The following is a 13,528-nucleotide window of genomic DNA, read 5'->3' as shown; positions in this document are numbered from 1 at the left end:
AAAGCTAACATATATGCACAAAGACATATACAAAGATTTTCACTCTAGTGTTGTTTGCGCTAGGGAAAAAGGGAAAAGTACTATTAGCAGAGAACTATCTTATGATAGACCTGGATAAGCAGAATACCCAAGTAAATCTTAAACAGAAAGATATATAATTATATATTTTGATAGACAAAAATGTCCACTACATATTAAAAAAATAAACAGAAGCTGTGAAAAGTATACACAGTGTGATCTCATTTCTAAAAAAGAAAAAGCACATATATAGTTCTATCTGTGCCTGGTACACAGTAGGTATTCAGTGAGTATTTGTGAAATAAATCAATTATATATGAAGAGAAGATATGTAAAAGAAAACACACTCCTGGTTTTTTTTTTTGTTGTTGTTGTTGTTGTTTTTAAAAATAGGTGTATGTTATTGGGAAGTGATAGCATCTTTTATTTTCCTATGTTTCTGCAATATTTTAAATTTGTCCTCTCAAAGTAATTCTGAAAGCTCAATTCTTTATCAACATTTCCAAAGCCACAAATAATTTATCAATCGTTAAGGTTCTTATACCTACATTCAAGGTTGCAATCCACAGCACCAGATGGCTTATGAGTATTCTCTTGTTCTCTGAGTTGCTGGTTCAAAATTCTCAACTGCCTAAAGAAATAACGAAGAACTATGAATGCAAGACTCCTAGGCCAATTTAATAGTATACATGTTACATAGCCTATCAAAAAAGATAAAAGATAAACCCACTAAGACAGCAGAAGTCCATTTCATCCCTAAAACACATGACAAAAACTAAAAAAAAAATAAATAAATAAACCACACTACTATTATTATAAGGCCTGAGACAATTTTTTAAAGTTGCCTAAAACATAACACCTCCCCTCATAAAAAAAACGATAATTTCTCTATTTTGTCTCTTTTCAGTGATTTTTTTTTCTATTTCTTTCCTTTCCTATCTCCTCTTGCTGTTTCTCATCTTCTTTCTGTGTTTCTTCATCACTGTAGTTAATCATCTACTTTTTAAAAGATTTGTCATACCTCTAGGCACTGACTGCTATCAGACATCTATCTGCCTGATGTTTATCATATGCTGAAACACAACTTTATGCTTCTAATAATTTCTTTATTAGATGGAAAAGTTAATGGTCTTAAGTAACAAGAATATTAACAGGCTACAAGTCTGTCCTGTTACAATGAACTTCACAATACGGATTTGTTTCACAAATAGAAACATACAGAAGTGTTTTCTTTACTCCTAGGAAGTTATCACTTAAGGGGAAAAAGTTACCTCTATTACCTTTCCAGAATTACTTATCTAAAACTACTGTGCTTTAAAATATTTATTTTTGGAAATTCCATTTGACCCAGCAATCCCATTACTGGGTATATATCCAAAAGACTATAAATCGTTCTACTATAAGGACACATGTACACGAATGTTCATTGCAGCACTGTTTACAATAGCAAAGACCTGGAATCAACCCAAATGCCCATTGATAATAGACTGGATTGGAAAAATGTGGCACATATACACCATGGAATATTATGCAGCAATCAGAAATGATGAGTTCGTGTCGTTTGTAGGGACATGGATGAATCTGGAAAACATCATCCTCAGCAAACTGACACAAGAACAGAAAATGAAACACCGCATATTCTCACTCATAGGTGGGTGATGAAAAATGAGAACACATGGACACAGAAAGGGGAGTACTAAACACTGGGGTCTATTGGGGGGAAAAGGGGAGGGCCAGTGGGAGGGGGAGGTGGGGAGGGATAGCCTGGGGAGAAATGCCAAATGTGGGTGAAGGGGAGAAGAAAAGCAAAGCACACTGCCATGTGTGTACCTACGCAACTGTCTTGCATGCTCTGCTCATGTACCCCAAAACCTATAATCCAATAAAAAATTAAAAAAAAAAAAATATTTATTTTTGGTACTGAATCTAAAATGATAGTACTTTACCTCTCATCATTCACATTTATTAATTCTGAGTTGATAAAAGTGATAAAATATGCAAATAAAACTGAACTATACAAGTTTTAGGGGGAAATCCACATAATCTTGAAGGGGAGAAGGCATTTCTAAGTAAAACTCAATATCGAGCAAGCATATTGAACTCCTACAAAGCACAAAGAACTCCTACAAGCATAAAGAACTCCTACAAATAAGTAAAAAAGGCAATCTAGTAACAAGTGTCAAAGAATAAGAATGAGCAGTTCACATAAGAAATAGAATGGCAGTAACAGAAACATCATGAGTTTTGGTGGGAGTCAAAGATTTCTGGGATGGAATTTCAGTTCTGACATTTTCTGTTATGGAATCTTGGGCAAGTTACTAAGCTTCTGATTCTGTTATGGGTGGAAAACTTGCACTCCCAATCTCCCAAGGCTGCTGTGAGGTATCACATTCCACCATCAATACTTCTGGTATGCAGAAGGGGTTCAATAATTGCTAACTTCCCCTCACCCTTCTTATATCATTTTAGTAGCAGTGCAGCTTGTTAATAGTCTCCCGTCCATAAATCTGTTTTGACAGGATTATGAAGGAAGATTACATACTGGAGAGAAAAGTAGATTTGACTTCTCTATAAACTTAATCTGGAACCAAAGACACACCCACACAGCTATTTTTAACAAGACCTTCCTTTTTTCCTCAAAAAAGCAATTACACTCTAATGAGTGGTTTTAGGTAACTAGATCATTAACTGGATTTTCTAACTTGATTTCTTAGATAGAGAAACAAAAAGACTGCTCTTTCAGAAACCCTAAGTGATTTCTTCCCAACCAGGAGCAAATAAAATTCATTATTTACTCAAGTCATCAAAAGTTTTGGTTAAAGGACCATAAGATCAATAAATACATGGGCAATAAAAAAAAAAGAATGAAATAGAAATGGACTGTAAGCATATAGTAAAAATGCTCATCTTCACTAACATGAAGAATTGCAAATTTCAAAGGAGATATTTTTTGGCCATAGAATTGACAAAAATAAACGGAAATAATACTTTCTAATGATAGTACAGGGAAATGAATTATCTCAGTTTGTGTGAGTATATCACTATAACCATTCTGGATGGCAATTTGAAAATGTCTAACAAAATGTAAAATGCTCATAATCTCTGACAAAATTATTCTACTTCTAGGTTATCTAGCAACAGAAACAGTTTCACATGAGCAAAAGCATCTCCCACCTTGTAGATATATACAAAGTTGTTCACAACAGCAATTATTTAATAGTGAAAAGTTGGAAACAACTTTAAATGTTACATAAATTATGGTACATTCATAGATGAAATACTAACACACAGATATTAAAATGAGCAAGCAGTCCATTTGTACCGAAAAGAAAAGATTTCCAAGACGCATTATGAAGTGAAAGCAGCAAGCTGCAGAACAACAGTATAATATGAACTCGTTTTTGTTTTAATAAAATTCTGATTTTCTTCAAAGGTTTCCCTTTACAACAGAAGCTTTCCTTGATAATTTTCTGTGTCCCTGTTCAGATTCTTCTCTTCCCAAATGTAACCAATCTAAACTTCTAATAATTCATCGCGAGCATTTCATTCCTACCCTCCTCTTCTCAATTGTAAACTTTCCTTTTTTCACTAAAAATATCGTGGTCTGGGGACAAACACTGTCATCCTTTGGTCCCAGGGCATATCCATATGTGTAGTAACACTGATTTTTTTCCAACTAGTCTGGGTGAGTATCCTCATCCGTGCCCTAGATCCCATTCTCCTCCTAGACCAACAAGGACTCTGCTCCTATCCCACTCCCTTTACTGTACATTATCTGCACCTTCTCTCTCTTTACCACTTCATGTGCCTGAGCCAAGAAACATATTAAAACTCTTCCCATATTAAAAAAGAAAATCCCTCCAACCTAACTAGCTACTTTCACTCCTCTCATTCCCTGCTTTCAGGGATAGGCTTAAAAAAAATTATTCTACATAAAATGATACATGATAAAAATAGAAAAAATGATATTTTAAAAATTGATGTTACACATGCTATTTTAAAATATTATGTACTAAATTTAAGTATACTAAATTTTAAAAAGGTAAAGAAGAACTGCTGCTATTTAGGCAAATATTTATTTTATTCAATTCATTCATTTTTTTAAATAGCTTGAGATATAACTGATATCCTATAAACTGCATACATTTAAAGTGTATCATGTTATATTTTGCCATATGATGTGATAAAACCACCATTACAATTAAGATGTTCATCAGCAGCCATAAAAAACAATGAGATCATGTTTATTTTTCAAGAACATGAATGGAACTAGAGGCTAGCATCCTTAGCAAAATAATGCAGAAACAAAAGCAAATACCACGTTCTCACTTATAAGTGGGAGCTAAATGATAAGAACTTTGAACACAAAGAAGGAAACAACAGACACTGGGGTCCGGGTGGAAGGAGGGAGGGGAGGGTGGGAGGAGGGAGAGGAGCAGAAAAGATAACTATTGGGTACTGGGCTTAATACCTGGTTGATGTAATAATATGTACAACGAACCTCCTGTGACACAAGTTTACCTATGTAACAAACCTTCACATGTACCCCCAAACGTAAAGTATTTTTTTAAAAAATATTCATCATCCCCAAAAGTTTCCTCATGGCCCTTTTTATAACCCTTTCTTCCCAAATACTGATTTATACATTAGTTTGCATATTCTAGAACTATATATGAATGGAACCATGGCTATATACTCTTTTAGCCTGGCTTCTTTCACTCAACATAACAATTTTGGGATTCATCTAGCTGATGCATGTATTAATACTTCCTACCTTTTTATTGTTGAGTACCATTCTACTGTATGGCTATACCACTATTTGTTTATCCATTCACCTATTGATAGACATTTGGGTTATTTCCTATGAACACTCATCAACAAATTTTTGTGTGGATATACGCTTTGACTTATCTTACATAATACTTAGGAGTGGACTGGTAAGTGTACTTAGGAGTACACATGTTAGGTATATGTATAATTTCTAAGAAACTGCCAAACTATTGTCCAAAGGGCCCAAATTATTTTACATTCCCATCAGCTAATTGTGAAAGTTCCCATTCCTTCACCTCCTAACATTTATTAATTTTGAATTTTAGCCATTCTAATGGGTATGCAGTGGTATTTCAACATGGTTTTAATTTTCACTTTCCTAATCATTACTGATGATAAGCATCTTTCCATGTCCTTATTTGATATTCATATTTGATATCCATTTATCTTATTTGGTGGTCTGTTCAAATATTTTTTCCATTTTTAAACTTGACATTTAAAAATTTATAGTCTTAAATTTTTAATGCGTTCTAGATACATGTCCTTTATCAACTACATGTTTTGCAAATATTTCCTCTCAGTCTGTTGGCTGCTTCTTCATTTTAACATTTTAACTTTTTTTTTTTTTGAGACGAAGTTTCACTCTTCTTACCCAGGCTGGAGTGCAATGGCGTGATTTTGGCTCACCGCAACCTCCGCCTCCTGGGTTCAGGCAATTCTCCTGCCTCAGCCTCCTGAGTAGCTGGGATTACAGGCACGCGCCACCATGCCCAGCTAATTTAACCTGTTATTTTTAATAACAGGTGTTTTTTTGTTCTTCAAACAAGCATTTTTAATAACAGGTTTTTTGTTTTTCAAACAAAAGTTTTAAATTTTGATGAAGTCAACTTTATTCATTTTTTTCTAGTTTATATTTTTTGTGTTGTATTTTAAAAATCTTTCCCAATCTAAAATCCCTAAAATTTTCTCCTATATTTCCTTTAACAAGTTTTGTAGTTTTAGTTTACAAATTAAAATCTGTGATTCATTCTTCAAGTCAATTTTTGTGTACCGTATGAGGTAAAGGTTGAGGTTCATTTTTCGAAAATATGACTCTCCCCTTCTTTCAGCGCTATTTATTGAAAAAAGTATTCTTTCGCCATTGAATTTTTCTGATATTTCTTTTTTTGCAATTTTGCAAGCATGATCTCTATGTGTGAATTTGTTTCTAGACTTTATTCTGTTTCAATGATCTACTTGTCTATCCTTACACCACACGTCTTAGAATGCCATCCCTTTATGTTTTGAACTTGTATAGTACCAACTTGGTTCTCCTTTCTCAATACTGTCTTGGCTATTTTAGATCTCTGAATTCCCATGTAAATTTTAGAATCAGCCTCTTTTAAACATTAAAAAAGCATGCTTGGGTTTTTACTTAATTACATAAAATCTATACATGAATTTTGGGAGCAGTGACATCTTAAGTCGTACATTTATGGAGCTGGTTTATCCCTCACCTATACTAATCTTCTCTCAGCAGTATTTTGTAGTTTTCAGTGTGTGGGTCTTATATATTTTTCAAATTTATCCCTAAATTGTTCATATTTTTTTGATGCTACTCTGAGTAGTACTGATTTGAAATTTCATTTCAAATTGTTCATTGCTGGTACATAAAAATACAATTGATCTTGTATCCTGCAACCTTGCTAAGCTTTCTTATTAATTCTAGTAGCTTTTCTGTAGATTCCATAGGATTTTCTACAGGGATTATCATGTCACCTGTGAACCAGACAGTTTTACTTATTTCCTTTCTAATGTGGCTGGCTTTTATTTCTTCTTCTTGCCTTACTGCACTTGCTAGAACCTCTAGCACAATGTTAAATAGAAATAATCATTATCTGCTGGATAACATGCATACATTCTCCAGCAAATACAGAGACAAAAAACAAACACCTAAGAAGAATTTGAAAACAATAGGATATTACAAATATTATGTATTGAATTTAGGATTACATGATTTTCATGGAAAGAAAATAACAAGCAAAACCAAAACTGATTAACTTTAGGCAAATATTTCTTTACTTTAAGACATACTATCCCTAAATAATCTAAAATTTAGGGAATAGGATATGAAAAATGTAGAGTTTGGAATTCATATTAATATTGCTAAAACTTTCTGATTTATAACCATAATTTCCACAGCTGTCTTAGTTTTACTTATAGATTCAGTGTTCACATCTGTCTACTCTTCTTTTTGAATTCATCTTTTGGTTGACTGGACTTTGCCATTGAAGTTTTTGTTTTGTTTTTTAAAGGAGTCCAAGGGTGTCAAACTTTCTAAGTTCTTGCATACTTCAGAATATGACCATTGCCTTTATACTAAAAGGACAGCTAGACCACATTAGAGATTCTTGGGGCACACTTTCTTTCCCTCAGAACTTCTTATATGATATTCTATAATCCTTTGACAACAAAAATCACTGTGCAAAGGCTAGAAATAGCCTAAAATTTTTCTCTTCATACATAATTTTCTGTTTCTTTTAAGTGTTTCCAAAAATTAACTTTTTTCATCCTTAGGGTGTAGTAACTTTACCAGCAAATGTGTTGGTGTCGATTGTTCTGCATCACTTTTCTGAGATCTTGTATGTCCTATTCATCTGCTGACATAGATCTTTTTTTTTTTCCTTAGAGAGGGGGTTTTGCTCTGTCTCCCAGACTAAAGTGGTACAATCAGAAAATTTTCCATTTATTTATATATCTCTTAATATTGTCTTTAATTCATTTGCTCTGTTCTCCTTTTTCAGGAACACCAACTTTGTATCTATTTTGTTTCTGTTCCATATGTATTACCTTCGTCATAATAATTTTGAGATCACTCTTTTTCTAATTTGCCTTGTGATTCCCTCAAGCTTATCTACCATGCATTCAGTCAATTTAACAAACATTTATTAGAGTGAGTGTTAGGCACAATTCTAGCTTAGAAATATAGCTGCAAACTCTAAAGAGACAAAATTTCAGCTTTCTCAAATTCAAAAACAGAAACAACAAAAACAAGAACTTACCAGGAGGTAAGAAAAGGGAGAAGACAAAGTTACTGTTTAATGGGGACAGAATTCATGTTAGAGATGAGAAAGTTTTCCTACAGAAAGTGGTGAAGGTTACAGAACATTATTGCCACTGAAATGTATACTTGCAAATGGTTAAAAAGATATATATCATATATATATATATATACACACATATACATATATATTTAACCATAATAAAAAGAAATAAAAATTTAAAAAACGGCTTAGGAAGAAGCAGCGGCTAAGGCCAGTAGAAGACACTGAACTATGAATTTAGTAGAAATTAAAATGGAAAGACTTGGGGGGAAAAAAACTAAAACCCAAAAAAACAACAAAACAAAAAACTTCAGGCTTCATAATACTTAAGTTCTAGAGGACTACAATATCCTTGACTTTGTCTGTTTGTTTATTAATTATTTTATATTTGTTTCTAATGGGGCTTTCATTTTTAAAATGTTTTTTATTTTGCTGAGTTCACTTAAGTCACTTTTCTACTCTTTTTACTTTTTCTTCTTTGAGCACTTTGTCTCAATCTCACTCTTTCTTCCTATAAGAGATCCTATTATCTTTAATTTACTAGAGACTACAGAACACTGTTTTAAGTTTTTCTGAAGCTTCTTTAAGTAATTTCTCTTGTAATATTTATTCTCAACCTACCTTTGTTCATGTTGTCAGTTTATTTTAATGCTATGCAAAATCTCTCCTATAAATTGTTTTCTTCCTGTGACTTTTGTGATGTCGCTCCACTAATTTTAATCTTCTGTTCTCTCCTTAAAAAGTTGTTACTCCCCAGCAATTTATCTTTCACTGTGTTCACATGCTCTACCTTCTTGGTGAATATACCACTTACTTACATGCTGATAACAAATCACTTACTTTCAATCACACTGTCTCCAGTGTCTACAACAGTGCCAGATCTATACAAAAAGCTCAATAAACACGTGTTCAGAGAATGACTCCCGAGTCTAATTTCTATCTTGCAACTTGTTCCTGTACTCCAGACTTATATCATACTTATCTCCTGTTGATCTAACTCAGCAGGCCTAAACCTCAACTCACTTGCTCTCCTATTATCTTGCCTAACTAAAAAACTATTAACAACTTGCAGTAAACAAATCTATTCTTCCTCTAGCTGCTCCCATTTGGAAGAATTATGTTACCATTTGTTAAATTATAGACAGAACCTGAACATCATCCTTGACTCCTTCCATTCTCCCCTTTCATTTTTATGTTCTTTGTGGATACATAATGGTCTCATAGTTGAATATAAAATTAGGAGGTGGTCATGAAATCTTGGCACTCTCTAGCTCAATGGCTCTTAACTGGAGGTAATACCCACCAAACTCCCATCCAGAAAATTTGGGAATGTGCCAGGCCTTCTGGTGGTCAAAATTAATAAGGTGCTACAGACATTTAGTGGGTGGGGACCAGGAAATCTAAATGTTTCAAAAGATACATTAAAAACTGTCTAGCCTAAATGCCAAAAATGCCAAAATGTCATAGAAACGATGCATCGAGCTATTTTTTAAGCCACAAGATGGCAACAAACTCCAAGAAAGTCCTGAAAGATCACTTTTCTGGCTAAAAAGAAACATGTAGTTTCCAAATATCTAAACAGAAAAAAAAAATTGTTTTTAATTGAAAACGATGAGAAACACTTTTGAATAAACCTATGTATTCCAATTTTTATTTGTAATGAAGATTATGGATAATTCTTTCCAAACAGATTACCAAAGTGGCACAAAAATTCCTACAGTACTCCCGGAAACCTCTTTCTGCTAAAAAGAACATATCTAACAAATTCTTCATTTCTTAGTTATTTCATCTTTTAGACGGTCAAGTAAACAACAGTTGCAATAGCATGCCATATAATCTTTGGCCTGTAAGGACAGACAACCAAATAGCTCTGGTGCCAACTGAAGAATTAGGTCAGACATCAAACAAACACCTTCTTTAAAAAAAACTAGAAACAAGTGGTGGCTCATAAAACAGTAAACATTATCTTCTTGAATGGCTTACAAATTGGCTCCTAAGACAATTTTAAAATGTTGTAAGGAACAGAAATAAATAAGAACCACTAATACTTTCCATGGTGACAATGTTAAAATAGATAACATTCTCAGACTAATTTTTGGTATGCTTATTAAAGAAGCCAATTATTTGATTGTCATTCCTTTAAATAATATGCCTGTTTATTTCGAATGGCTTACAATATATTTTATGTTCCACAAAATACACCTAAATAGTGAGGTATAATTAAATCTCTACTTCCTAACAGAGACGGTATAGAAATCTGCAAGTTAAGATCATTGTACTCTCAAATCAAATTGACTGGGTTCAAGTCTTGACTGTAACTTCTTAGATATATGACCTTGGGCAAGTTACATAAACTCTGTTGCCTTGATTTCCTCATCTATAAATAAGAGTAACATAGCACCTACCTCATGGAGCTGCTGTGAAGATATAAAGAGATGACACATATAAAGGGCAATAGTCTGGCATATAAAAAACATTCAATAAATGTTAGCAGTATTTGCTGTTCATTATTTTATTATTTACTCATTTTTGGTCTTAAAAAATTAATGCTGGTATAGTAATTCCTTATGTCAAGACTGAAGATGATATTGGATTTTAAACCCAGCAATCCCATCTTGTATCACAGTAGCTACAGGATAACGACCTCTAGACAAAGAATCCTCAACAAGTGCATCTCACCAGCTAACATGCCTCTAGAGGCTCCAGATGTGTATATTCTAGCTATGCTCCAACTATTTAATTACTTTCCAGTTTCTTTAAAAGTCTGTATAGATCCTTGCAGGTCCTACCTTATACAATGTCTATAGCTTATGCAACTATAACACTCAGGGCACATTCGCACTGCAGTGCTGCAGAAGCACCTGATATGTACTCCAAGTTTTTGCAAAGTATATTAATAAACAGACACTGGAGTGTTGGCCTTGATGGTCATCACTGAAACATTCCAAGTTAAGATATTATTGATAATATGTGGGTGACTTCTTTTATATTTCAAGATTAGATTCCTGGTCTAAATCTTTCCTAAACAAATTAAGAATGTAATTCCAACAAGTTAAGATTACTGAAAAAAAAAATTAAAGATTTTAAATAATTTTTTTCTATGTCTAAGTGTGGTAGGGCTACACAAGTACTTACTAAGATTCTCCTTTCCTTCCTGGGTGTATAGGAGTATGGAAAAATTATATATCTGTGATATTTTATATATTTATATATATACATATTGTATATAAATGTGTATAGTGTATGTCTGTTACAGCATATATATACAAACATATATACATATATATGTACACATACACATACATATATATATGTTTTCATTCACAGTTCCTGGGTGTTAACTCCCACAGCCCTTGTTATTTCTTAAGCAGTCAAAACCAAAAACATTCCTTTTATTTAAGTATTTGGCCTTTTGTTCCTGGTTCCTGAAGCAGCTTCAGAGTGAAAAAGGTGAAAGACAGTCATCTGTTAATATTCAGGTACTTTAGGTCTTAGAAGCAGGCCTCAGAAAACAGAATTTCTTTATCTAACCTCCTCTTGCCCTCCTTTCACCTGCTCCTTTTTATTCCTCATGGTAGGCCATAGGAACTAAAAGTATAATCTTCTCCCACCTTTCTTACAACTGGCCATAAGGAAATTCTCTGACCTACCTTGTCTGTAGGTCAAAAGAACCCCATTTCTGAAGGGGTCCTGCCTCAGACTGAGAAGGAAGGAATGCTTCACAGAGTCCAAAAAGAATTTGAACAGACAGAACTTCTTGGGTTTCCCCACTCTGTCTATTAGTATTAGATCATACCCTTTTTGTCCAATCACATTTCTTCACAGTTGTCCATGATTCAACCATGCCTATCCAATGACGCTTCCATAAAACGCCAAAGAGGACAGGGTATGCAGAGCTTCCAGATAAACACATGGAGCTTCCTAGAGGGTGGTGCACCCACAGGGGTCATAGAAGCTCCACGCCCTTTCTCCAATACCTTGCCCTTTGCATCTCTTCATCTTTATCCTTTATAATAAAGTGGTAAACTAAGTGTTTCCGTTAGTTCTGTGAGCTGCTCTAGCAAATTAACTGAACCCAAGGAAGGAGATCAAGGGAACTTGGACTTCTAGCGATTCGGTCAGACAACAGGTAAAATAACCCGGGGCTTGTGATCAGCATTGGAAATAGAGCTTAGTCTTGCGGGACTGAGCCCTCAACCTGTGGGATCTCATATCATTTCCAGGTAAATAGTGTTGGAATTGAACTGGAGGACACCCAACTGGTATCTGCTGCAGAACTGATTGCTTGCTTGTTGGTGGGGAGAAATTCCCACACGTTTGGTCATAAAAGTGTTCTGTGTCGATTGTGGTGGTATGAGAGCAGAAGAAAAACAGTTTGTTTTTAATAAGTGTCCCAGACCTTTCTATTAGGCAGGGCCAGGTGGGACCTTTCTATTAGGTTTTCAGCCTATAAAACCTAAGTGGTAGCGAAATGGTCACTTCTGGGTTGGGGTATGTGAGACTTCCCCATTACCATATCCATATTCTCTTTTTCCTGGACAACACATACTGAGACAGTGGCTTCATAAAATGGAGGGAGTCTAGAGCCTGAGTCATAGGATGAAAGAGCCACCAATGACCCATGTTAGTCTTGGCATGAGGGAGAAATAAAGTTGCTGTGCTATGCAAATGAAATTTAGAAGTTTGTTCCTGCAGCATAACTTAAACTAGTCTGATAAACATACAGAGGTACTTCATTTTCCTGCCTACACACTACCAAGTGACAACACACGTAAAAGTGGGAGAAAATATGTACAAGTGGGCAGAAGTAACGGAAGAGTTAGAGAATGCTGGAAATCTCTGAAAAATGCAGAAGAAAAAGTAGAAATTTAGTAAGATAGAAAATCAATTTTCCTTACAAAATCCTAGGTATGTTATTTGGCACCTTTGTTCTGGCCAGGAGGCATGTTTGCACACAGACAAAAATATTCAAAGGGCAATTCTTACCTTCGTAACTGAGCATTCTCACTTCTTAATGGTTGCATGGCCAGTGCTATCTCAACTTGATTATCTGTGTTTCCGCTTACTGCTGGAAGTAGAGATATACATGCCTCCATTTCTGTAACCAACCTTTGAATTTCTGAATCCTCTATAAAAGGCAAAAGAAATCAGTAAAATCAATACTATAAATTATTTTTCTACAAGATTATTAGTATCTATTACCAAAAAAGAAAATCTTTATAGATATGTACATACTTGTTATAAATTCAACTCAATTATTTATAAATTTATTATACAGGCTCCCTTTTTCTCTTTCATCCTGGTGGTATTTCCTTCCTCAGAAAAATTCTAAAGAAATTAACTTCAGTAAACTAAAGATTAATCTTAAATCACAAGATTATAAGTTTTTTGTTTTTGTTTTTTTCAGTTCAAGAATCAAGTAGGAATGTGGCTTACGCAAATCTCTTAGTCCATACTTACCAAGGACCACAATGGATACCTGATCGCTATAGGGTTTCCTATAATTCGTTATAGTATTAACATTTATAATACAACCTTTGATCCTGGCATAAGGCAAACAATTTATGTTAGGGGATTAATTTGGCAAAATATTGACTGAGGGTCTGCTAGGATAGTTTCATTATTTAATTTTCTAAAGTAGATTGAACACAAGCAGC

At 34.1% G+C, this 13,528-nt stretch overlaps 1 protein-coding gene across 4 annotated transcripts in view; it reads right to left on the bottom strand.

The window, feature by feature from the left end:
• Window positions 1–13,528, bottom strand: part of CCDC14 (coiled-coil domain containing 14) — a 75,690-nt gene that overhangs the window by 43,900 nt on the left and 18,262 nt on the right. For all 4 annotated transcript variants that reach the window (XR_004734191.3, XM_035274000.3, XM_008982312.6 and 1 more), the window contains 2 exons: window positions 12,858–12,999; window positions 567–649 (listed from right to left, as the gene is read on the bottom strand). Coding sequence is in view for 3 of the 4 variants with exons in the window: in XM_035274000.3 (XP_035129891.2) it covers window positions 567–649; window positions 12,858–12,999 (225 nt within the window). In the remaining variant the exon portion in view is untranslated. The remainder of the gene's footprint in view (window positions 1–566; window positions 650–12,857; window positions 13,000–13,528) is intronic.

The sequence above is a fragment of the Callithrix jacchus genome, chromosome 15 (assembly GCF_049354715.1).
Source record: "Callithrix jacchus isolate 240 chromosome 15, calJac240_pri, whole genome shotgun sequence".
NCBI classification, from domain to species: Eukaryota; Metazoa; Chordata; class Mammalia; order Primates; family Cebidae; genus Callithrix; species Callithrix jacchus.
The sequence above is the reverse complement of the archived record's forward strand: the minus strand, read 5'-3'. Positions and strand labels throughout refer to the sequence as shown.